The sequence below is a fragment of the Siphateles boraxobius genome, unplaced genomic scaffold (assembly GCF_051911475.1).
Source record: "Siphateles boraxobius isolate OS27281-9 unplaced genomic scaffold, OSU_SipBor_1 11, whole genome shotgun sequence".
Lineage (NCBI taxonomy): Eukaryota > Metazoa > Chordata > Actinopteri > Cypriniformes > Leuciscidae > Siphateles > Siphateles boraxobius.
The window spans coordinates 10,656,633-10,680,337 of NW_027508711.1; the positions used below are offsets into that span (position 1 = coordinate 10,656,633).

A 23,705-nucleotide genomic window follows, 5' to 3' on the forward strand; every position below is an offset into this window, starting at 1 on the left:
CCAGGGGAGCCCTAAAGCATGGGAATTCAAGCGCCAGGGTGGTATTTATAGCTGTGAGACACAGTCCAATCAGACCCAACTCACAGAGGAGTAACACGACAGAACAAACTCCTAGATGAACAACCTCACCAATTCACAAACATTGGACAGCCCTCAATCCACACGACTACCTGAAATTTACATGAAAATAGGTAACCTAGTGTGCAGTAAAGGTCTGGTCTTCACAATTGTTTGGAGTTTTGCATGAGGGCGAAAAAGTTCCCCATGAAGATTTGGCTAATTTTCAAGTTGTTCATGTGAATTCACAGTGCTGACCAATACACAGCTATTTTTTAAAGGCAAAATTTCCAACAAAAACAACAAAAATTGCACACAAAAAAAAACTGTTCACTGCTCACAAGTAACCACCTACAACCGCTAGCAACTGCATAAGAACGCATTTAAAAACCATTCACAGCACTCAAGCTTTATGGTGGCCCATGCAACACTGCCATTCTCTTCATAAATGCACAAATCTATTTAAAGTTACTAATCAGAAAGATCCTCTGGTTTGTTGACTTGCTTTAAAAAAAATTCAACAAAGCACAGAAACTTCCTACCACCAAACCGCAGGCTATATTACCGGCACAGTAAATGAAAGTCAATGAAAATGATACAGTGCACGAGTCACTCCCTATCACCTCTTAATTTCGTTCTTCGACTTCAAATAATTCTCAGGGGTTACACTTCCAAAACTTGAGGTCTACAGGGCCCCTGATTCACTAGAGCACAGAATAACAAGCTACATTAAAACCAGGCCCCCTAAAAGGAAATGCACAAAGCACTTAATGAGCTCAACCAAAGCAAAGGACCAATGTTCGTTAGTTAACCCCCACGATACATACGTATACACGAAAAAAAGATGAAAGCAGGACAATAAAAAGCCCTAGCAGTAATAGGTTGAAGGAGGAAGTGAATGAGGGGGTATTAGTGTATATTACATTTTAACAACCATATGAAGGCTGGACCGCAGAACACGTCTGGGCTGTTCTGGAAGATAGAGGATGGTGGGAATGCAAAATGAAAGAATAGTTAAGACTAAATGGTGCAATGAGAGCTATAAAAGTGGCACTGCATTGACTTGCTGTATCAGTATAGTAGAAAAACTAACTAGAAATCAACAGTACAGTGACTTTTGCATTTTGACTTGAGCATTTTCTCACTTTCATTGATTGGTATAAGTAGACAGGAAATGATGTGGGTAAGGGTAAAGGAAATAATATGAACTGGACTCAAACCTTTGTTTTCTAAGCAAGCACCACCGCTCAATGTGTCAGAGCATATGTCCCGAACCACAAGACTAGGCCAGGCTTTTAAGGATTTTAAGATCCACAAGCACCCACAAATATTCTAACTTTCACCAAGTATAAAACTCTCTTTAAAACAACGACATAGACTAAAAACAAACAGAACTAATTTGGGCTCGTTCTCGCTTAAGTCAACAGGAGACTACAGGAAAGGGCAATTTAAACGAACAAATACACCTGCAAATAAACAGAAAAGTAAACAAACTAGAAAAGAGGCCTGGCTGCGTTTTCCTGACACTCCAGCCCGGTGCCTAATGAATATGTGTACATGAAATGAGCCTTAATGAGCATTTCCTTCTCCCCCAATTAGCGTGTGAAGAGCAGAAGGTGGAATATTAAATGAGAAGAATACTAGGTCAACACAGCAGCCCTTAACCTGCGTGCAGGAGGAATGGACCTGCGAGATGAACACGTCTCAAGGGACAAGAACCCGAGACGCCAACGAGAACGTTTTCCTCATGCAGTCCAATGTTCTTTCATTTTCTTTATTTGGAAATGTAAACTCCTCTGTGACTTCTTCTCTTTTTGCAGCATTATTAACAGGTAGTAAATTGGACTTTTGCCCTGCATCCAAATATACTGCAAGTAAAAAACAGAACGTGAAAAGAGTAGTGTCTAAATCCATAGTATTAATAAAGCAGTAGGACAAAAAAGTTACCTACTACTTCCATCGGGATTACGAATGCCCGTATTTCATTCATAACATACTTTTTTTTTAATGGTCGCAAAGTTTTTATTCAAATTGAGTACCTACTATGTAATTTTGGAATCAGTTAAGGGATGGTCACAAAACACTTTTCCTTTCATTGACTTTCATTCATGTGCACGCGAATGCATCAGACCGGAAACGCAAGCTCATACGCAGAGTTTTGCATTTTGCTACATTCCAAAGTTCAAGTCTGGTGAACTCTGAACTGTGAATTAGCATTACGTGAAGACGTGTGACCAGCAGAAGATCGATACGTCACGTCGTGACCTCTTGGCTGCATTAAAAGAACGCATATTTTTGCTGTAAAGTTGAGTAAATGGTATATTTTTTAACTATTTGTTATATGTTAAATTTATGTTTATAATAAAAACAGCATGGAGTGTGACATCATATCACAACCGTTGCAGTGTCCGTAAAACATTTTTGTATCAAAGTCTAAAGAGTCCAAAGAGTCGGCATCTTTGGTTAGCAAGCTAACAATTTAGCCTATAGCTCAGCATAGTGCTAAGTGGTTAAAAAGCTCATCTAATTAGCTCGGACAAGATATCATAATGAACATCTATTAAATTCATCAATACATCATGTGTCAGGTCAAAGGTCACTCTTCCGCCGGAACTCAACATCTTCACTTCAGAAGGCCTTTATTTAACCAACCGGAGCCGTATGGATTACTTTTATGATGGATGGATGCACTTTTTTGGGTTTCAAAATCCCATTAAAAAACTCCCATTATAAAGCTTGGAATAGCCAGGATATTTTTTAATACAATTCTGATTGTGTTTGGCTGAAAGAAGAAAGTCAGTTACACCTAGGATGGCTTGACGGTGAGTAAATTATGGGATCATTTTCATGTTTGGGTGAACTAACCTTTTAAAACCATGCAGGTCTATATGCTCATCACTTTGTTTTCCCTGTAAACTGATAGTTGGAATTATTTACTTCTGGTTTGTGTATTGTTTTCTTTTATCGTTGCGAGTATCTCTGTCCGCCTTGGGGCAGCGTTCCTTCAGATGTGATAGTGACACCACACAGGAGACTGTGCAAGCCTGAGAGACAAAACCTGTTCCAACTCTTCCCTCAGAACCAGAGCAGAACACAAGCACCTGTCCTCACCCTTCTCCTCCTCTCTGCCTTCAACTGTGTGTGTGTGTGTGTGTGTGAGAGAGAGAGAGGAGATAGAGCGCACATCATTTATCACTTGTGTTCTCGTCCAAAAATGTCGTTTTTGTGGGGTGACTTTCAGCCGTGCTAACCTTGCCCCAAATTGCTAACTGTTTACTTTTTCTTTTCCAACATGTCATTGATTTCCCTCACCTAATATCTGTTCCTCATCGTTAACACAAAGAAAAAAAAAACGTGCGCCGTGAGGAGACCCTCTAACCCTCCAGCCGGAGAGCTCTCTAGGGCCGCTGGAGCCCCGCAAAGGGTCTTGGTTTAATTAAACCATCACAAACACGCTTAGAACAGCAATCAACCTAATGATCAAAAAGGGTCTTCAAAGCCCATGGATGGTCCCCTTTGCACATATCTGAAGGAGGGGCTTGCGAATAAACAAACAAAAATGAAGATTAAAATACAAGGCTCGAAAAGCCAAGCATATGCTGTTTGAGGACAGATCCCGGACTTGGAACGAGGTAAAGCGATCGCTTCGGTTTCCTTTTACGTTTGTTGTGACTTATTTACCAGCACGCTTATCTCAAAGGGCGAAACAATGGCGCACATTTCTATCAGAAATCATTACAGGCCATTTCAAATCATTTCCGCGCAGCTAATTTCATAATAGCAGAGGAAACATTGATTGTAACCAGATGCTACATATCTACTCTGTGGAAAACTGGACAGAGCAATTACGCAGCACAAGTCTCGGCCTACCCATGCTCCCTCTCGCACACACAAATGTACACTAAGTGCTTCCACAGCCAAAGTGCTTCACATCAGCTTAAGCCAGATACATTAGCACATTATCATACAACACATATAGACTCTGGACTAGATTTTAAGTGTACAATGAAGTGATTTCTGAGAAGCAAAAATCAAAGAAAAACACGGTGGCACCTGCATAGCATGTTGTCAGGTCTATGTTATGCATATTTGCCAATTTGTCATTTGAATAAGTCAAATTTAAATCAGACATCCATATTTCTTTGTTTCTTATAGGACCTATATTTCATCCCAATCAAGGTGTAAATGAAATGATCCTAGTGCTGTGGCTATTTTTTAAGGCAACATGAATGGAAGTCTACTGGGTTAATCTTAGTTTGAACTATTTAACTCCTCCAACAACCTGAGATTACTTTTCACCATTCAATCAATTCTTGATGGACAAAATCAAGCCCTGCCCTGTATTTCTCAATATACTTTGAAATATTGCTCTTTCTGGGAAGTTCATACTTACGTGTTAGGAAGTCGTAATCACTAGATTAGCTGCATTCAAATCACTTTGGTTGTAGCAATTAAACTTAACAAATTGAATTCAATATAGATGCTACATTAATTGCAACCGTCATGTTTTCCGCATGACACAACTCAAAATCTCAGTGCTCAAAGAATTCCAAAGATTTTCCTACTCGTAATTACAACTTTGTGGTGCCGTTTATGGTGTTCGACTCATAAATTAGATCTTTTTGACTTGAATGCTCCATTAATCACATTAAAATGGGCTGTAAATATGATTGAATTCTATGTTTGCTTAGCAAATTACCATTAATACCATGTCAATAATACAATTTCCTGTTTAAACTGGACAGATCCCATCCAACATTTACAGTTTATCGTTCTCCGTCCACTCCAAATAAAAATTTAATTTTATGCTAATGTGGTTTTAAATTATCCTCCTAAACAAACAATATGTTAAAATTAGCCCATGTAAACTTGGTCGCTTGGTTTTCACTCATAAATGTTGTTCAATGGTTTGGGATTCAATTAACAACAATAATAGGCCACCTAATGATAAAACAGTGTCATTGATGTGTGTAAAAGTGTAGGGTGTACTATTTAACAAGAATAAATCATTCTTACATGCACTGTATGGCTTCGTTACACTTTTTTTCAATTTTAGTGGCCTGATTGTAAGATTAATGTTAGTGTGTGCTAAATGGTTTGCATATGAACCAAAACCACACATAATATCAGAATTTCCTTTTGCTCTTTAATGGAAGAAATGAGAGACCCTGCCTGCAGTGAGAGCAGCTCCTGTTGGCATTCAACCAGCCCTGAGTGAAAGAGAGGAAGAGAGGTAAAGAGAACGAGTGATTTATGGAGAGCTAGAGAGGGGGTTCACTCACTAAAGTCCCATTGAAACACAGTGCTCCTGGCCCCGGGCTTCACCATTCATCACCACGTACCACCACGTCACTTTGTTTATCATCACCGACACACACACACAGAGGCCTAACAGTGCTTAAAATTCAATGGCCCTTTCGTGAAGATTCGGGAAAATTGGCCCTGAATAATCTACGTTTGTGAGCGTCTGATCTTTTTAACTTTAGATCCGTAGATTTGTGGTTGAGGTGCAGTCATATTTACCATTGTTCAGTGAATTTTCATTGGCAAAATCCAGTCATTTCAATAGGAATCCATGCAATCGTGAATTACGTTTGAGGGCGAGAGATTTCCCCATCGGGATCACGTTGGTCAGGCAAATTTGCCATGTTGATCAACAGAAAATGGTTTGAAAATGACTTTGTGAGCTGCGGTTCAAACATCACTACACTTTTGACAATGCATATTACCAAAATGAAGGGATATTACAGTAAGATTTCAATTTTAGGGATTAAACTTTAGCGTATATAAATATAAAGTATACCTCAAATTAAGCTGCTTTTTGAGTAGCTGATTTTTTTTTTCTGAGAGATTAGATTTATGATTATCACCTGTCAGGCAAAATAGTCCGATAGACCATGTAGGGGCCAGAATATCAGAGACTTACAGTATGCTGCATCCAAAATGGCATACTTCCCTACTATATAGCATTCGAAAAACAGTATGTGACGAGTAGTATGTCCGTGAACTCAAAAAAGAGTAGGCAAAAAGTGCCCGGATCAACTATTTCTTCCGGCGAGATTCTAAAGTGTGCGTATGATGGACACTTTACTATCACATGAGGCCAAGGGAGAGGATTTGTGAATGGCAGTGAAGCGACGCGACTGACGTTGGTAGGTTATTATTATATTCATTATATTCATACTCCACACACTCATACTATAAAGGACTGTTTTTTTTCTAAGCTGTCGTGAAGTAATTACTTATTCAAAATAAGTCCTTACTCGAGAGTATGCGATTTCGGACGTAGCCATAGGGATGGCTTTTTTTAATTAGGCCAATAAGCAACATCCTAGCAGCTGCACAGCAACATCCTGGCAACCACCCAGAACACCCTAGTATTGTGGTGGCAAGTTTTGCAAACAGCACTCACATTTTCAGCAGAAAAAGAAAAAAAAGAGAGATTTTAAAATCTGTTGCATGTCATATAAGTGGTTTTAATACATAAAACTAAAAATACATAAAATTAAAGATAATTAAAAAACACTTGGAGACAGAGGATATGAAGTAAAAGGGGGATGAATTACTGAAGGTCAATAAACAGACACACAATAACATGAACAGAATTCATAACAGCATGTAGCACACTTGGACAGCACATCGCAGAAGTAAACTATAGCAGACATATTTGATATAATCATGGCCAATCTTAACCAAGTCAATCCTCTCAGGTGTTCAAGAGAGACCCGCTGCAGTGTGTGTGTGTAGGTTAAAATGGTAGTGCAGAAGTCTACTGATACGTATTTGAAGATATAAAGTCTGTGTGACGGTGAGTTTGGAATCTGTTGGGATGATCAGGAGATATTGAGAGATAAAAAAGAAAGACATCGGGTGTAAGTATGTGGTCAGTGACCTAAATTTCCTGCATTCTTTTTTCATCCCTGCAGTAAATGCAACATGATGCACTTTCAAAAACAAGAGCGGTATTCACGCATTTGTGTGTGTTTGGGGTAGATTCTTTTCCAGACACATTAATAAAATATGGTCGGAGGCCAGGTGCACACTGAATCTCTTTAAGAGAGCCTCAGGGCATCTTTGCATTGTCTCCTCCCAGCAGCCCTGTGTGTGATATGCGTTAGGGGCCGCCACCTGCTGTACCAACACACACTCGCGCGCAAGTTACGCTCCAGAAACCGTGCCCACACACACCACGACATCTGAGATTCTCACACACACACCTCTATATCTTTGTGTCATAGAAAAAGAAAAAAAGCATTTTCTTATAATGATAAATGATACACTTAGCTGCTCTAACAGCTCTCTTGCACTCAACTACACACACAGGCCATAAATATGAACTTCATACATGTTCAGTTAAGCTCCTAATTAAGTCATTAATTAAAAGAGTGTTGTGACGCTAATATACTGCAAGTCTAAACCAACAGGTGTAAATTTAACTAACGAGCATCGGCCTGCATTAAAATGTTGTGCGTGGTGTCAATACACTCAGCAGCGTTAAACTGACATCATCTAGGAGTCAGCTGCAATTTACTACATTGTTCCTGAGACGCTGTTTAAAACTTGATCTACATCTCACATGTGAGTGGTGTGTTTTCCGAATGGGCTTTTGCATTGTTACTACAATACATTCACTAATAACCGCATGGATTATTTGCATTTATATGTAGAGGAATTTGTTCTTAACCTCATTCTAATAATATTTAGACATGTATAGACAGAGAGAAACAAGCCTGCAGCCGTCTTTAAAATTTTGTCTTTGAACTTCCGTTTCTGCGGCAGCTCCGTATATTTCAAAGGAATCGTTGTCCAAGAGTAATGAGCTGGTGACGTGGATTTACTTGTGGATGGTAGCTAACAAAAATTATCATGAGCATTGTAATTTTTGAAGTGGATGTCATAATAAATGTCAGTAGACCGGGAAGATTTTAAAACGTTCATTCATAAATTCGTAAGATCTTACCGTCACGCTGTGGAAATACAAACCGGAAGACAGAACGCAACGGAAAGGGGCGGGGCTGCATAAGGGGTATACATGTTATAAATGTATTTTCTATGTATAAATTTCATCTAAACACATTTATAAGGCCACCCAGAGTATACATGTGGTTTTAGTCGATACATTTTCTTCCGAAAATTTAGAATACATTTTAGTACAAAAGTTATTGATGAATCATGATTTGGTCATGAAAACATTTGTATGCAGATTTCACTTACATATTTGTGCATATGCACATTAGTGAATGAGACCCAAAAGCAACAAATAATTGTCAGTCATTTGGTTTTTGACTTTAAGGTACACAATTTTGTGGGCATAATTTAGTAATTTCAATAGGAATCTATGTGATTGGGAATTTCGCATATACAGTATGGTGAAAAATTTCAACTCACAGAAGTTTTTCACACAAATATATCGTGTTGACCAACAGAAAGTTGATTGGTTTGATACTGACTCTTGTGTACAGTAAGTGGTGCACTACTGTGCACTGCTACACTAACATGGACTTTATTTTCCCACCAAAAATTGTTGCACTTTTACACAATGTCTACAAAGTGAGTGTTTTAGTGTGATACATTGAGGAACTAACCTTTCTCTTTAAGGATTTTCTTCATATTGATGCCGGAGTCTCGTTCTTGCAGTTCTCCATCGGTCTGGCTCAAAACTGTTAAGAGATATAAAGAGGTTTAAAAAGAGTCCTCAAGGTTGTCCCCAGAAGTCATGCAATTCTGACAAAACATCCCATTGAGAGCATGTGGGAACACTGTCATTTGTCATTTTTTTCTATGGGTAGGCTAGTCTGTGGTCATTATACTTATCTTTATAAAAACATTCAGTCTATGGATTGTCTGCATTGAAACTAATTGTGCATGTGTGTCTGTACTGACCCAGGCGTTCGGGACTCTGTGTGTGTGGGTTTGGTGAGCTGGACACACTACTGCTGGGGTGGGAAGAGGGCTGTGATCCGGGACGAGGGGCTTCCTCCAGAGACGGAGCAGGAGACGGACTGTCCTGTACACACTCCTGAAACACACACACACAGATTCAGTTCACATATTCTTTACAAAGGACTCAAACAGGCCTTCCATTTTAACTGAACAAAACTGGGTCTCATAATACTGTATGATTCAGCGATATTATCGTTAACTAAAACCATAAAACAACTATACCAAAATTTCAACTAGTTGACAAGGAAACATTTCACATTTTCATTTAGTTTAAGTCGAAGTACTAAATAAACTAAAAACTAATAAATAAAAATGAAATACTACATAGAATTTTTTTTTAAACGACAAAATTACTAAAACCTTTAAATTAAAGTGAATATGAATATATATATATTATAAAAAAAAATCAAATATTCAAACTTAAAAAAAACTATAATAGTACATTATACTAAAATTTTTCCATCAACAATATCTGATTTTCCCACAGAAAAAAGCAGAAATAAAATATCTTTGACATCTCAGCTGTTTCTTCTAAACAGCGATGAGGTAACATGGAGACTTGTCCTTGTCTCCTACTTGTCGATTTCTTTCCTGAGGAAAAGAGCCCTTGCATGCTTTTCAGAGATCTCAACAATATCTCAATCTGTGCTCAGATTCGCTAGTCAGATATTTTTAAAAGATATTAACTAAATTGTCACATTCGTTTCTATAGCTCTGTACTCTTACTGTACGTCAACAATTGCCTCATTTTTGTCTTTTTTTTTCCCAAAAGAATTTTAGGGAAAACAGAGTTAATTCTTAAATGAAACAAGAGAAGTAAATTCTTCTAGAGGAATGAAAGATCAACCAACATTTTCTTTTATCATAGTAAAAACACATTCTGTTGTGGTACCCAGACAGAAGCTATTGCTATTTAGTGTGTGGCAGTGAATATCTATGCAAAAGTGTGCGTGCGTGCGTGTGTGTGTGTGTGTACTGTACGCCTCGGGCCATTTCTGCATCTCAGAGAAACACACAAGTTTCCTCCTCCAACTGTAAATTGACTTGCGCTCTCCTCTCAGGGGGAACATGGCAGTAAGATAACAGATAGTGTTTGTCTTAAAAGCCTGCATCTAATATTCCCTAACACACGCTCCACACGGACCCAACCGAACATTTATTCTCTTATTCCTCCTCCGAGTATTTGGAATCAAACTCTCTCTTGTAGAAATGAAGACGGTTTGGTATACAGCTCTGTCCCAGGTGTTAAATGGCTCATAGAGCGAGACAGACTCGTATCTAACGTGTCACTGGAGCAAGACACCAATCCGATGGGATCTGCAGCTGATGTGAAAATGAGCTGACTCTAGCTGAGAGTCCTAATGAATGACTTTTCTGCGTTTGGCCAGTGAAGTCTCAACTTTGTGTCTTGTGCGTGTTACCTTGATGACGGACGCTCCTGCTCTGGACAGGGGGCTGTGCATCTGAGCAGCTGCGGCCATGTTGGCGATGGTGTTCAGGTGGTTCATCTGGTTCATCGCCATGGCAACGGAGGCAGGCGGCAGACTGACGGGCAGCAGGGGGTGGGGCATCATCATAAACGGCAGGTCCAGCCCTGAGAGAGGACGACAGAGAGAGAAAGCAATCCCTTCGGTTTAACTCGCTTTATATTTCATAGTTTTCATAGGAACTGGAGAGCAAATCTAATGATATTAAAACACCAAATACACCTTAGTCTATCCTGATGTCATATGGAAACTCATTTGCACAAGTCTTAAAGTTACAGTAGTCTGTTTAATGCTTAAGGTCATGAGACATTTTTATTATAACTTTTAAAATGTAATTTTTTTTATTACAAGATTCTTTGATGAATAGAATTTCAAAAGAACAGCATTTATTTTAAATGGAAATTTTTCTGTTCTGCAAACCTTATTGATGATGCATACTGTGTACAAGTGAACGGATGCAGCCTAAATATGAACACAATGCACTAAATTGCATGTTTAAGCAGTTTACCATAGAAAACCATTATAAGATTTCTTAATGCATTAAGACAGTGATATTTTCAGTAACTTTTTAATAAAACGGACAAGCAGATGAACCCAGAATATGAGTGCAATATGCAAAGCTTCACATTAACCATATTCCCATATAAAACCATTAAAAATAAAACACTAAATATGCAATTTAGTTATATTCTATGCTCGTCGTCACTCCTGTATATGGTATGCAGCATCATTAAAATGTATATTGAATTTGATCTTTAATTATCACTGGTTTTAGTGCGTTAGTTGTTTTTCACATTAAGGATTTTTTTATGTCCCACTGTTTTTAGTGACTGAAATACTATGGCAGGTGCTGTATAACTTCTTTTTTGTAATTTGTTCACATAGGTTTGTTTTTCTTTTTTTGAGAGGTGAGATGGAAAATTGACAAGCCAAAAATGCAGAAACCAGCAATACAGGAAACATGAATACTTATTTTTATTTTTAAAGGTCATGTTAAAATACTCTATTTGACCAGGGTGACACAGTGACACTGGCTCAACCAATGGCGTAAGCTTGGGGAAGGACTATCAGTGTTAGGATGGGGGTGTTCTGGAAACATGTTTCAAACACTCATCATTTTTACAATTCCACACTTCACCTTTAATAAATGTTCCTGTTCTTACTGGCCATGATCTGCAGATTGATTTGTCAGTGCTGACTGATTAATCAATGCAGATTTTTTACGCAAAATTTTTACATTGATAATTTTTTAATTTTAAAATGCTTCTTTTCTGTTTTTGAAATGACTTCTCTTTTATGGTAATGTAACCAAGATTGTGTAGGCCAATAATACTATAGCCAAAAATTCTCACTTTTCATAATCCAATAAAATCCTAGTGGACAGAATCAAGGTCAATGTTTCCCTTAGTTTCACTCAAAGTTTAAAGAAGTCAAATGCACTTCAAATACTGTCCTTAAACAAACAAAAAATGTGGTATAAGAAAACATGAAAATGATTTGATAGTCATGAATACACTATCCACCTTATTTTTAACATAAGAGCGAACCAAAAGAATAAACCACTGAATGGGGCCGAGAAGAATCAATGCAACTGGAGCTGGCGTGAATGAGTGGATGTTATGAATGAATGACTCACGGTTAGCCAGGAGATGACTCTGCTGTAGGGAAGAGAGATGAGACCCTGACAAGCCGTGCTGAGCGGAGAGGCCGATGTGAGCCAGACCGTGCTGGGCTCCGGAGGAGGGGGACTGGAGTTTCTCTTTATCCCAGGACGACTCGCTGCCGCCTGGAGACAGAGAGGGAGGGTTGGCTGAGAGTCTAGATCCCTATACAGAGCCAGAACTCCAGGTGTAAATACAGAGACAAGACTGGAGAATACGGATAAAAAAAACATTGAAAGCTTTTCCTTGCTCTTTTGAAATAAAATGTTGGATTTGCACTATGCACAAATATTATAAGAGCTCAAACACCCTAAGTCCAACCTGGTGTAATATAAAAACTAATTTGCATATACTCTCATTTGCATATAATCTCTTTGTTGGGCAGTTGTGGCCTATCGGTTAGAGAGTTGGAATTGTAACCCGAAGGATTCCTGTGCCCTTGAGCAAGGCACCTAACCCACAAATTTCTCCCTTGGAGCGACTGCTCCAGGTGTGTATGTGTGTGTGTGAGTGTGTGTACTAACTTGGATGGGTTAAATGCAGAGGACAAATCCCAAGTATGGGTTACGATACTTGGCCTTCACATCATTTCACTCGGTTCCAAAAGGGAATTTTTGCACCATTTTTGGTTCCCCAAAGAACCCTTCAGTGATCAGTCCTTAAAAGAACTATTTTTTTCTTAGAGTGAAGAACATTTTAATAATCTAAAGAACCTTTTTCACCTACGCAGAATCTTTAGTGGTTCCATGGATGTTAAAGGTTCATGGAACCGTCGATACTAATAAAGAACCTTTATTTTTAAGAGAGCAAGTCTAAAAGTTACAGTAGTCTGTTTAATGCTGAAAGTCATTAAAGAGGATGGAAAATGAGACCATGAATTATATTTTATTATTAGAAAAGACCAAAGTTATTTGATCAAAGATGCCGTAAAAACGGTAATGAAATATCGGTGAAATATTCAAAAAATTTAAAATATATATTTTTAAAATTATCGATTTTAAAATACAAATTATTGCTGTGATGGTAAAGCTGAATTTTCAGCATCCTTACTCCAGTCTTCAGTGTCATGTGATCCTTCAGAAATCATTATAATATGCTAATTTGGTGGCCAAGAAACATTTCTTATCATTATCAATTTTGAAAACAGTTTTTGCTGCTGAACCCTCAAAATCCACTGGATCCGTCAACGGCGCGGAACGTCAGCGTTGCGGATGCCGGAGCTAATCGCGGCCATTATAGTCAATGCTCTTAAGTCCACCAGCTGCGGACGCAGCGCGTCTCAGAAGCGTCCCAGAAGCGTCTCTCCGCTCCGCTCCGCAGAGAATAGGTAGCAGGTCTATTTTCGCCGCTTGCCGCATCAAGCAGCACAGAGTACATCGTACAGGGCAGGAAGTCAGACACAGAACGGCATAGAGGATCCGGTCGATTTTCAAAATAAATCACCCTGTGGAGACCAACGCTGCTGCTGAAACACGTCTGAGACGCTTCCAGTGGACTTTGACGCTGAGCTAAAACGTGGCGCTGACGTTCCGCGCCGTAGACGGATCCAGTGGATTTTAGGGGTAAAAGTTTTGCAGAAGCTGTGACACTTTTTCATTTCAAAGATTTGTTGATGAATAGAAATTTCAAAAGAAGATTTATTTTAAGCAGAGAGTTTAATTTACATTATTGTAATTCTCATTACTGTAATGCAAAATTTTACATTATAGAAAAGATGAGATAATGTTTTACTGTACAGTTTTTTACAGTCGCTATGACAATTTTTTCAATACTTTTAACAAATTTCCTAAACTCTTAACACAGTTAGCACTACATCAGTCTGTGTAAGTTATACTATTAACACATTTCTTGTTGCTTTAACACAAAATGCATACAATTAACACAAATTTAAAATGCTTGAACTTCTTTTACACACAAGCTCAAACAAGACCAAAACAATGGATATTTACTGGCAAATTTACCAATGCTTTAACACTGTATGTCAGAACAGAAAACACCATGCTCTAAACCTAACCTTACAGACTAAAGTCAAGTAAACAGCTGTTTATATTGTGAATTGAAACACAAATATATCCCCTGTATTTTATTCTATTGTTACTGAGAAACAGCTGATTGAATTATGCAAATATATATATTTATTTTTATCTATTTTATTTATTGCAGCAATTCTGTCTCTGTCTTCGTTTTTTCATTACAGTAAACCGTACATTATAAAGCACTCTGAGATCGGTCTTTTTTATTGAATTTCTGCAGCAAAAGACCTAAACACAACAAAACAAAAATGTAGAGAGGCTTCAAAAGAAACTGCAGTGCAAAACACAATCTATGATCAATACAATATACTGTCTGTTGTATAAGGGCAGACCTGACACATAAAATAATGCAGTTTCTGTAATTCCATCTGATGTTAGTGTTTTTATAACATTGTGCAATGATTGAATAAATCTTCCTGTTGGACGAGAACATATGTTAGTGTTTTGAAAAATGATTTGATTTTGAGACATGTTTGCAGTGTTTTGGTAGACATAGTGTATTGTTGCTAGTGTATTATTGTATTTTGAAAATTAGTGTTGGAGTTTAGTTTACAATGTGTGATTTTGAGCAGGAAATTAACTGTTTTGCCAATTGTGTATTGTAGGTGTGTTGGTGCGTTAAGAGTTTAGGAAATTTGTTAAAAGTATTGAAATTGTCATAGCGATTGTAAAAAACTGTAATTATAATCAGCAGGATTTAAAGGCAGAAAAACCACAAAGCATGTGTAAATAACATTTAAAAATATATAATCTATTTTATTTTTAAAAATGCAAAACAAAATCATCCTAAAATAGGCTGAAGGGAAAGAGAACACTTATAGAGGGTGTTTTAAAAGGATATTACAGTAAAGGAAGGACAGAACATGTAAGTGCAGTGGGGATTGGAACGCGTTACAGTGAAGCGTGATTCAACCCTATACGATATGTTCCTGTGAGCACGATCACACTTTTATTAAGTCTCGAGTCTGACTGCCTCCACAACTTCAGACCCAACTCCTGCACAAAATCCCATCTCTTCCCAGGCTGTTGAAGAGTTAACCCCTCTGCCAATCACTCGAAACTCATCCCAGAACGGATGACATCTGGGAATTAATCGGTGGAATGAAATGCAGCAGAAAAGCTAGCTGCTAAGTGTCATAAAACAACTTAAGTTGAATTAGTTGAGAGAAGAGGGAGAAAGATTGGAAAGCAGAGGAGAGGAAATCATTGTCTAATTCTGCCTAATAAGCAACGGAGGTCCTACGAGTGATCCAGCAGATGGTGTTTTTGCAACAGATTGCAGTGAGTGATTCTTTTAATAATAATACGAATTAAAATCTCTCTCTGTAGAACGCGGGGGCGCCGTTCATCGGGGAGTCGTTTGAATGAGCAGGAAAAAACAGCCTGATAAAGTAATGGCTATGCCCAAACACCTGAGGCCGAAGCAGAGAGCGCGTACACGTGTGTGTGTGTGTGCGAGATGAGATGAGTGGGGCGGACGGCTGATGAAACACAAAACGATGAGGGAGGACCCCGTGCGTTCGTGCCATTTGATATCAATACACAATCCATAAGCAATACGTGTCCTGTGTAATGAAGTCGTAATAGGATGTAAACTGCTTTCGAATGAATTCTGAGGCCACTTGTGAGGCCCATCAGTGCGTAATGATGCATAGATATCACTGTAATCAGTTTTAGTATCCCTTCAACATGATGTAAATATTGAACGTTTCAATGCAAAACCAGAACCGTGTCTACATTGTATTTTCCTAAATTGCTTTCTAATCTCCTAGAATGGGATTCATGTTTTTATAAATATTCCTATTCAGAAGTCAAGTTTTATTTTAAGAAATATAATATATTTAAGGAAAAAACAAAAGAAAAGTGAAAGGTTTTCTGAAGGAAAAAAAAAAGTCTGGTCTGGATTGTCATGATGATGAGCAGATGATGGCATCATTTGTATTTTTGAGTGAACTGTCCCTTTAAGAGAGACATAGATGAAGAGGGACAGAGAGCAAAAGTGTTTGCATTGCAAATTCCACATGACCTATATTTGCTCTTGTCTAATATAATTAATATCTGAACATACGAGCAGAGCTCAGAGGTCCCGCAGTTTAGGTGCTAAATAGCCAACGGATGTTTCTTCAACTATAGCCATTTTTAGCCCTCTGGACTTATAGAAAATAAACTCTTGAAAAACACGCTTTTTACACTCTTACTAGTTTATTTTAAGTGCCTAATGTCCAACAGCATATACATGAATCATTGGAGAACTGTGACTTTTTGTTTAAAAGTCATGAATGTTTCCACAACAGTGTCATTTCCATCAGATCTGACATGATGTATTGTGTTTAAATACATTCTCAACATTCTTTTTTGGAATAAAATGGCTAACTTTGTCTTGCTAAGGTTTCATATCTAGCATTTCATTGTGAATTTGAGCCATATTTTACGGATTGAAATAGATATATACATACATACATAAAAAACAATGTATTCATTAAAAAAATATATATTAAAACAGTTTGAGGAGATCACAAATGAGGGAAGTAATATGTGTGAAAATATTATGGTATATACACTTCAAAAGGTGGAGTCAGCAAGTTTAAAAAAACAATACTTGTATTAAGCATTAACATAAAATGTATAAAAAGTGACAGTAAAGTAAATTTACAATGTTACAAAAGATTTATATTTCAAATCAATGCATTAATGTATTGTTTAGTCAAAATAATGCAGAAAAAAATGTGTCATGGTTTCCACAAAAAAAAAATTAAGCAGCACAACGGTTTTCAACATTGATAATAATAATAGTAATAAATGTGTCTTGAGCAGCAAATCAGCATATTATAATGATTTCTGAAGGATCGTGTGACACTGAAGACTGGAGTAATGATGCTGAAAATTCAGGAATAAATTATATTTTAAAATAGGAAAGTTATTTTCAAATCATATTTTACAGTATTACTGTTTTTACTGTGTTTTTGATCTAATAAATGCACCAATGGTGAGCATGAGAGACGTCTTTCAAAAACATGAAAAGAAATCCAATAAAAATCGATGTTTATATGAGCAACGGTAAATATTTTTATGATGGACATTATTATTCAACAATTAATGTCTGTGTCTGAGAGGGTAAAACAATACAATTTATAAAAGCCATTTGAAAAGTAACAGAAATAAACAACGAAAGCACAATAAAAAGTTTCCAAGACCATTTTAAAGTGACCTTCAATTGAAGAAAAAAAGGAAAGTAAAGAAATCCGTTTACAAAATTCAACCCTTGGGACATAAAAGTACATCCACGTAAAGAAACACATGTGCATGTATGCGTGAGTTTGTCTCACTCTGTTCCACTACATCATTAAACGGGCTTCATAATGATCACACAGAGAAGACATCATCTAAAGCACCATTTCTCTGTTTTATTATATATATCCCACAACTCAGCGCTGTGACCTCTGTAACAGGCTAACTGAAGTGGAGTCTTTGTGTGTGAGAGAGCATGCAGTATATCAGAGCGAGTGTGGAGTTGAACTATCCACAGCTCTGGTGCTGATGGCCCATTTGGGTTTAGTCCAAGAGCTCCTCCAGTGTTGGCTGCTAAAGTAATTAGCCTAAAAGTGATGCCAGCCAGTAGAGATAGAGGAAGAGTAAGCAAGCAAGAGAGATGGAGAGTGTCTGTGTTTCGGCATCCCGTCCAGACGTCAGTCATGCTTTGAGAATGTGTCCATCACCGTGATGCTCCTTAACCACATGCTGACAGAGCTGGTTAACTGCATCCCTTTTTAAAAAGTCTGCCGTAATTGCGACACGCATCTATGGACACGTGCGCAGATACACTGTTCCCCACTGCCCTCAACGTATTGAGCTTTCTGCTATTTATGTCAACCAAAATCAAGCACTTTTGTCAAAATCATTAACATGTCAATGATCAAACTCACTCCGAAAACATCTTCCATTTGACTCACACTCGCAGTCACACACTCTCTGGGTTCATTCAAGGTATTTGATCACTATGTGTGTTCCAACTTCCCTCTGCCATTTGAGCTACAGGAACAGTTATTTTTATTTGCACAGATGTGCTGGTTTGAACACCATGAGTGGCAAAGGCTCATGCATAGTAATTAGGTTGTGCACAAATAATTCAGAATGATTCCTTACTGTTTTGATAAATAGTCAATGTTGTGTGTTGATCCAGAAATCAGGTCGGTGGTAGAGCATTTGCTCTTTTCCCAGTTACAAATGAACCAAAAGTTCCTATCATTCTCACGGTGAATTTAGGCGCTCAAATGAACTTGACTTTATTTGATAACTTCATTCCTACATCTGCTGCTATCTGTCTTGAGTTTTCGCAGGTCAGTGGATAAACACATGGATCAGTAACTGAATCCAAACATGAGTAGTTGTGCAGGGTCAGAAATGAATGGGGGCAAAGATAATGTAAGATAAGGGGGCAAACAATGCCCCAAAATAAATCACGGCATCAGATACATTTTTTTCGCATTTTTTGCAGCGTTGATAATAACAAATCTATTACATTTCATTTACATTTAACTCTTTCCCGCCATTGATGGAAATTTCCGGCTTTCTGTGTTTTTGCTGTTATGCGGTAGGGGGCACTATAACGCATCTTCTGAAAGAGTACTGAATCTCCTGATCAAAACACCGGTGCAGAAGAAGCAGAAACAAGCTATATCATATGTAATCATATGCATCATGTAAAATAACGTAATCACAAAGACACCAACATTCAACAGCATATAAGTCCAAACTGCCTAATGTTACTGAATGAAATGTCGACCCAGGACGAGCTGTAGGACTGTGAAGCTTTGGGGGTGTTGATGGACTCGATCTATTCTATCGGTTTTAATCATCGATTTGAATCCCATCCAGAGATAGTCTTTGACAAAAACGCGATTTTCCTCAAAACATTGCTTTTTTTAATGAAACGTACCCACATTCAAGCATTGATAGAAAAGGTGTGCTTGAAAATAAGATTAAAATAAGATTTTTAGGCAGAGGGTCTGTTCTTTTGACATATTGAATGGTCAAATTGTTAATTAAAAAACGAATTATTCTGGGGGCCATTACATTTTTGTGAAAATTATTTTTTTTTTAAACGCTGGTGGTGGCTGGCAACTTGTTTTTTTGTTTTGTTTTGTTTTTACGCTGGGGGGGAAAGAGTTAATAGGTCAAGTTTAAAAATGCCCTGGAAATCAATTCCAGCGAGCAAATATTGCCCTTTAATTGAAAAGTAAATCCTGGTCCAGTGGCAACTTTGAGTACGAGGGGTTCAGGTTTCTAATTTGTCCCATATAACGTTTTATCTTGTAAACCAAAATTGCAGTTGTGTGTAAGGAAGTGGGAACACATTTGTTTGCATTGTGTGGCTTCACTTCCATGGAATGGCGTGCAAGCTGTGAGATTTCTGTTAACAACGACCCAAAAGATTTCTGTTAACAAAAACCACCCAACAAAACATGAACAATTTTACAGCCAAACGCTGTAATACTTTTCCACATAACGTCTCCTTTCTAAGTTTGCTTTTAGTTTTAAAGCGCTTAATGTTTCGGTCTAATAAATCATTAGGCTGAACTGTTAAGTGATGTCAAAATAGTAGTCCCTCTTATGACACTTAACATCCAAGTAAGGAAAACTTATCGGCCAAAATATTGGTCTTGACAATATTTAACGATCAGTGACTAGTCCTAACCCTTTATGCGTGGGAGAAACTCTTACTATGTTTCCTCTTCCTTTAAACCACTGAAGTGGAGTGTTTGTTGGCCAGTCAGACTCACCATCTGGCACCTAAGCCTGCCTTCACCTACAGAGTCCCACCGTTCACTGCCTGGAGGCTCAAGTACATGCGTGCGTGTGAATAATATAACACTGGCCAGTGCATTTGCACTGAGGTCAAAAGTATGGTGTCTTAAAAGCCTCACGTCATTAGTAAGCACAAAATATGCTTCAGAAAACGACACAGATCAAAACAAGAGCGAGCAAGCTTTGATCAGAGAGATATACAAATATTCTGGTGGTTTTTTGGGGGGTGGGTCAGTGGCCTGTGAATCATCTTCTCGGCCCTGTTGTTTGGGCCTGTGATTGGTTTAGGGTCTTCAGGCCCCCGTTTGAGCGGTCGCATGTGTTGATGTTGGTCTGTCAGTAAACAGAGTCTGTCTGTTTATGCCTTTGGTCAGTGAAAAATCAGCAAGTGTGTGCGTGTGTTTAATCCACTCCAAACAACATCCTGGGCGAAACGTCTCACACTCAAGTACAGAGAGGATTCTGGTACCTGTGTCACAATGTGACCCAGACAAGTGTGACAATAATTTTGAAAATGCGAAATTATTGACTAGGTCTTGGATAAAAAGGACATCCCACCCCAAACTCCATTGGGCCAATGTTGCTATGTTTGGTCCGACTCATTTCGGCAAATCAGTTTTGTTTCGAACAATGTTTTTTCAATGTTGTTCAAAAACTGCTCCCCAGAAAAAAAGAAAAAAAAACACTGCTTTGGTTATTGGATATGTTGCTTTGGTTTTGGATATGTTGCCTATGTTACAGTCATTCCATTCATGACAACGGGAAGCCATTTACAACCTCAATATAATTCGCATTTACAATAATAAAAAAATCAAATATGTTTTTATGTATTTTTAGTATATAAAACAATTTGCCATTCATAAAAAGTAGCTGATCTTCAATCCTTACGAATCAGAGTTCAAAATACACAGTTCTCAGTTCAGTGAGTCAGTGAGTTATTAAAAAAAGAATTACTTGAACAGATTCAACTAAAAAAAAACAATTCATTTGAATCATATATTATATATAATAAAAGCAATGTTTCAAGTCACAATGTTTACTTTTTAGTGATATCACTTTTTTACTTTTTTTGGTAAAACAAAATCACAAGTTTCCATTAAATTTTTACATTTGGTAGTGATATGTGTAAGGTCTCATCTTGAGTACAAGGCAATAATAGTGCTGAACACAACCTGTCTGAGTTGCATGTCAGCGCACACTGTCAATGGTAAACATACAGTACAGTATAAACCACAAACAACAAACCTCTGAAGTCATACGTGTTCGCCATGTATAGCAACAAAACTCACAGTGTTGCTTTGGTTCCGCCGTCTATTTTAAACTAAACATACTGTGTGACACACACACGCATTCATTAATATCGTTATGCCAGCAAACCTTACAATCTCATACACACACACACACACAAAGTGTCCGGGAGCGCATTAACAGCTTGTAGCGGGTACGGGCAGAGGACGGCACGCTGGCACTCTGTTTGTCATATTTCTTGTGGGCCTCGCCATCTGCCGGGGTGGCATTTTCATGGCTGTTTACCCTGACTCCCGCCAAGGAATCATCTGCCACCGCATAATGCAGCCCGCAAAAAAAAGGGGGGATTAAGTTGGTAATGCAACTGAGACTATTGCTAATTTGGTGTAATTGGGAAGAAATGAAGATAAATGAGGGCGAGAGAAGGAGAGGCAATCAGTACGGCAGGCAGTACAGCTGTGCTTTTGGCCAAACTCAAGCCCCCCGCCCTCACCCCTTCTGAACATCACCCCCCCCCCCCACCCCCACGTCACCCTGTGCTCAACAAGGTGCATGCAAATTCAAGCTAATGACAAATACGCTGGGCTGACACACACAGCACAGGTTACTGCCTTTTCGTTCGCTGGTGTGGATTTCAGCTTATAGGTGTAAACAGGTGACCTTCACACACAAATTCTCTGACTTTGAGATATACATAAATAAATCCCTAATATAATATATATTTTATAAATAAATAAATCAAACTAAACAAAAAAATAAATAATAAAAATAAGATTTTATGACAAATGTGCACAAAATTGCAAATGTATTAGTTTTTTATGTCTATATAGTATTATTAAAGTTTATTTCAATTTTAGTTTGAGCTATTTTAGTACATCAAGTTAAACTAAAAAAAACGAAAATGAGAATGCTGAATGCTGAACTAGCTGAAATAAAATATGTTTAATTTAAGTTTTTATAATTTATTTGACTGCAGTTATTCTTTTCAGGTAGCAAAAATATTTTATAGTGTTAGTTTTAGTTAAAAGCACACTATGAAAGGCACAATATTTTTTTGTATAACAATGTTATATATTTTCATCACCTGTCAGTGACGTCATATCCGCATATCCGGTCTTACTTCCGTAGAAACCATGGAAACACCAAATATGCTTTGATATATTTAATATATTATGTAATTTGTTATAAATATTATGCGACAGAAAACGGATCATTGTTATATAGCTCAACACGGTTAGTCTTATTCTTTGAAACTCTTGATTTACCGCAAGTACAATGTTTGTACCATGTTTGTACCATGCCTCAGAGACACTATTTTGTCAAGTTGCTAACATAGCAAAATCAGAAATAGCTTTATTTGTAGTAACAGTAATAGATCATTTTCTCCACCATATAATATATTTAAAAATGAATTACATGCCATTTAGCAACAAGTCATGCAGCTTTTAATAATATGATATTCTAATATCGATCTAGTTTACTGCAGTGTGCAACAAGTGTCTCATACCAGCCACTGAGTGAACGCACAGAGTAATGCTATAACATAACTTTCAACACACTCAAATGTATTTTTAGTATGATTTTTCTGCCCAAGTAAAACAGTGCTGCATTACCCCATAATTTTAAATTGTCAGATAAAGCATGAGTAGTAATTCAGCAATTGTGGCTATTTCATTATAATGAAATAAAATAATGCGAATTGTGAAGTTCACGGTGGACATTAAACAGAACTTTAATCGTTGTAAATATAAATAAAATAAACAAAGAACAAAACATAAGGAGCGGCATCCTTTTCAGGTGGTACAGGTCAGAGCTCTTTAAGTTGTTTATGTTCATTATTGTTGTAATGATACGTGCTTTGAGACATGAGGTAGTTTAACGCCGTCTCTCGTTTTGAAGGACACGTGCCTTTGGAGACGCCTTTGGAGACGCTCTGAAGGCAAAGCGAGTTCGCTATTGCTAGCCTCTCTGAAAATCGCCTACACTACCTTTAATAGAGGGCTACTGCCCAAGTCATGCCTAACATGGCAGTATTGAGATGTTTTAAACAGTGTTTTAATTTCACAGCAGAGATAAATGGTGTCGGGCAAACATGATCGTACTGGCTATCACCAGTAATGGTAGGTACGGGAGACGTGGACGCTGCTCGCGAGATGTCCGAGAGTGGGAGGGACTTGTGCAATTTCAAGTTCCTGTTTCAAGTTGCACCTATCTTTAACCCCAGTAGAGATTTTAATTGAAACGTGTTGCAGTACATCAGCTGACATAAGTCTGGAAGTGTACCTTGTCTATAAGTAACATACTGGTTCAGACACAGTTTGCAGTGTTATGAGTGACATGATCTGTGTCTTTCATACAGGTTTTCAGGTTAGGAGGCTGATGCGTAGATGCGTATGTGAGTGGCAGCGTGTTTTCAATGCTTTGTGGGGCGCCCGCTGAGCTCTCTATATCCATCTACACTGTGCCAGACA

General features: G+C 37.9%; 1 protein-coding gene across 4 annotated transcripts in view; it reads right to left on the minus strand.

The window, feature by feature from the left end:
• The window catches only part of dacha (dachshund a), a 159,931-nt gene that overhangs the window by 19,146 nt on the left and 117,080 nt on the right, over positions 1-23,705 (minus strand). For all 4 annotated transcript variants that reach the window (XM_077196429.1, XM_077196415.1, XM_077196422.1 and 1 more), the window contains exons 4-7: positions 12,124-12,273; positions 10,422-10,594; positions 8,941-9,076; positions 8,643-8,717 (exon numbers count right to left, since the gene is read on the minus strand). In XM_077196429.1, the coding sequence (XP_077052544.1) occupies positions 8,643-8,717; positions 8,941-9,076; positions 10,422-10,594; positions 12,124-12,273 (534 nt within the window). The remainder of the gene's footprint in view (positions 1-8,642; positions 8,718-8,940; positions 9,077-10,421; positions 10,595-12,123; positions 12,274-23,705) is intronic.